We start from the raw sequence: 2929 nt of genomic DNA, 5'->3' as shown, positions 1-2929 counted from the left end.
CACTCCCACTCCCACTCCCAGCAGCTGCAACAACTAAAGAGAAAGGAAAATGCAGAACCAAAACAAAAAAAAATGTGTTTACACTGGCCATTTACAGTGAAAAACCAGTGTAAGATAGACTACTACCGAATGAAACTACACTAGAAATATCGTTGTAAAAACAATAACCTAGGAAATTACATTTACACTGGCCATTCACTACTGCAATCTATAGTAGCTGAGACAAACTTCTACTTGATTACAATGAAAAATCAACTAAAAAAAACACTGCAGTAGTGTAGACCAAAACAAAGTAAATACTTAACTAAAAGAAATTCAGACCATAATCAAACATAAACAGGAGAAAGAAACCCAGAAAAATCATGCATCTACATCAAAGAAAAATTACACTAGAAAAAGCAACCACATAAAAAACAGGGCATACCAAATTTATCATCTAAACCACAAAAATGACAACTACAAACCATGTGTACTAAAAAGGGTACTTTGAGAACTACATTCCCCCTGCATTCCCCACCAACCTAAAAAACCACATCTCTAACCAAAACATTACATAAAAAAACAGATGTGATCAAATATCAGTACGCGGCCCGCATTCCCAATAAAATCAAAAAAATCCACCACACGGACAAAAAAAAAAGTAGGCGCATAGGTGACATGATACTAAGAAAACTACTTTATACCCTTTGGGAATGCTTGAGTACATACATTCAAAACAAACAAAAAATCCGTCGTACTTGGGCTTCTGCGTGGAAAATGTGCTGGGCTGGAATGCAAGTTGCCTCCATCAAACAAAAAAGAAAAAAAAATGTGCGACAAAAAAAAACGGGCTGAGAGTGGGACGGGCCGCGCCTCCCGTCGCTATGGAGCTCTCCACCTGGACAAAGCACGAATCACTGCGCTGCTCAATCGGACGGGTGAAAAAGTGAATGAGACCAATTAATTTCTCATTCGAATGGGTTTTAGCAAAGCCATATATATAATGGTGTCATATAAGTCTATACCAATACGATATGGATTACACAGTAAGGCTACAATACAAAGTCTAACACTATGTGACAAGGGAAATATACCAACTGGCCCCTCGCAAATCCATCATCGTTCCGCCACCCGTGGGCGTCGACCGCCCGCCCTCCGGCGTTGCCGAGGACCAGCCTCTCCCCTCGCCGGAGAAGGAATCCCGGCCGGTAAACCAGCAGCGCCGCCGCCACGTCAGAGGCGAAGACGCATGGGAGTTTCTTGTCGCACGAGAGACGTGTTAATTCTGCCATCGGCCGGGCACCCTGTCGGGTTTGATCGACGGCTGCGTGCTATAAATCTTGTTCCCCCACTAACTGGCTTTTAAAGGAACCCCTCAACGCTCCACTCATCCCACCGGTCCTCCGGTGACCACTAGTGCAAGATATGTTCTCGGCGCTCAGCCAAGCGGCCGGTGTGCTGTTGCGCTCTCTCATCGCAGCCGTCTTTGGGGCAGGTATGACCAATCACCATTCTCTACGTTGGACTTCATAACTGTGTTTGCATAATTCCATGACGATTGGTTCTATGCCTTCTGTTCAGCTGGTACAGTGATCGGCGCTTTGGGCGGCATCCGTGCAGGCTTTATAAACGAGGATGGTATGATGCAGGGGGCGCTGATGGGTGCGATCACGGGAGCTATTGTCTCGGTGGAGCTTGCTAAGTCCCTCCTTAGCATATTTTTGTCCAATGACTACTCTGTGGAAGCGCGGATCAGACGGATGGTAAGCTTTGTAAGTTGCCAAAATATATATTTGGAACTCAATTCATTCGAACTCTCCGTGATCAATGGTGTTCAACTCCATGGCTTGTTGCAGCGGCTTGAGCTCCAGCACCTCACAGCGGCCATGCTCCTGCGCGGCTCGGTGTTCGGAAGCATAGGTAGCGCGTTAGACAGCCAGATAGACGCACTACAGCGCCAGTCTTACCAACGAGAGCCTGGTGGCGACCTCTTTGAGCCGAGTTACCATGTGATGGCCGCGGGGAGGGCTTCAGTCGACAGGCTGCCGGTTACGCAGGCCACAAAGGAAACAGTAGGACAGCAGACCACCTGCCCCATCTGTCTTCATGTTAGCACACTTGGCCCTCTCTCTATCTCTCCGCTAACTGCTAGCTTGATATCAGAGGTAGTAGTTTCATATTGGCAAAAAGAGAGAGAGAGAGGTAGTTGTTTCATACCGAAGTGCAGTTGTGTATTGACGCAAGAGGTGCTGTGTGTACTTGTTTTCATCAGGAGTTCCAAGCCGGTGAGAGCGCCAGGAGGCTACCTGCATGCTGCCACTTGTTCCATCTGGTCTGCATCGATAACTGGCTTATGTTGAAATCCGACTGCCCCGTATGCCGCCACACTGTTTACTAGCAAAGAGCATCTCGATATATCAAAGTGCCCCGCCGCATTTGTATTTTATCTAACGTGCGAGTATTTACGTTTATCTTTGCGCAGATGTTTTTGCGCTCCCAATTCCCTTCCATCCAAAATATATGTCATTTTAGATATACATGTCCAAACATATATATGTAAGTTTGACCTTTATTACCTCGGCCTTATTAAATTTTACTTAAACGTGCAAATTCGTTTCTGAGTCCAGGCTCAGGGCTCAGCTGCACCTGATATATTATCCATCCTGTCACATGAGGATTCATGTTGCAAATTGAATTCTAACAACTATTCACACAGGCGAAGCAGCCAGTGATTGAATGGTTAAAAGGACAGTGGTATTCTCAGCCCACTAGGGTTTAAGTCCTGGTGCTCGCATTATTTTTGATTTCAGGAATTTCGGCGATGCATTTTTAATGGGAGGAGACGTTCCCGTCGACGATGAGGCGTCTACGGTCACTTCATAAATCTCATGATGATATGCCGGCTCAGTCTCCTGTAGGTGCTGATAGGGTAGGTTTGCATATGTGCGTT

At 46.0% G+C, this 2929-nt stretch overlaps 1 protein-coding gene across 2 annotated transcripts; it reads left to right on the top strand.

Moving 5' to 3' along the window:
- Window positions 1-1320: 1320 nt before the first annotated feature.
- On the top strand, window positions 1321-2682 carry LOC119298718 (NEP1-interacting protein-like 1). Of its 2 annotated transcripts, XM_037576014.1 has the most exons (4): window positions 1321-1474; window positions 1561-1742; window positions 1836-2087; window positions 2252-2682. In XM_037576014.1, exons 1-4 carry the CDS (start codon window positions 1405-1407, stop codon window positions 2375-2377), a joined length of 630 nt encoding a protein of 209 aa, XP_037431911.1. In that variant the 5' UTR covers window positions 1321-1404; the 3' UTR covers window positions 2378-2682. The 2 variants fall into 2 exon arrangements, with proteins under 2 accessions (XP_037431911.1, XP_037431904.1); XM_037576007.1 differs by having other exon boundaries at window positions 1836-2682.
- The last annotated feature ends 247 nt before the right edge of the window (window positions 2683-2929 follow it).

This window comes from Triticum dicoccoides, chromosome 1B, assembly GCF_002162155.2.
Source record: "Triticum dicoccoides isolate Atlit2015 ecotype Zavitan chromosome 1B, WEW_v2.0, whole genome shotgun sequence".
NCBI classification, from domain to species: Eukaryota; Viridiplantae; Streptophyta; class Magnoliopsida; order Poales; family Poaceae; genus Triticum; species Triticum dicoccoides.
Note: the sequence above shows the minus strand (reverse complement) of the source record. Positions and strands in the feature narration are given on the sequence as shown.

What these genes read in the sequence shown, in the direction of transcription:
- LOC119298718 (XM_037576007.1), top strand. Translation starts at nt 1,405, where the DNA reads ATGTTCTCGGCGCTCAGCCAAGCGGCCGGTGTGCTGTTGCGCTCTCTC. An exon ending in CGCAGCCGTCTTTGGGGCAG is followed by an intron (nt 1,475 to 1,560) that starts GTATGACCAATC and finishes CCTTCTGTTCAG; the next exon opens with CTGGTACAGTGATCGGCGCT. An exon ending in AAGCGCGGATCAGACGGATG is followed by an intron (nt 1,743 to 1,835) that starts GTAAGCTTTGTA and finishes GGCTTGTTGCAG; the next exon opens with CGGCTTGAGCTCCAGCACCT.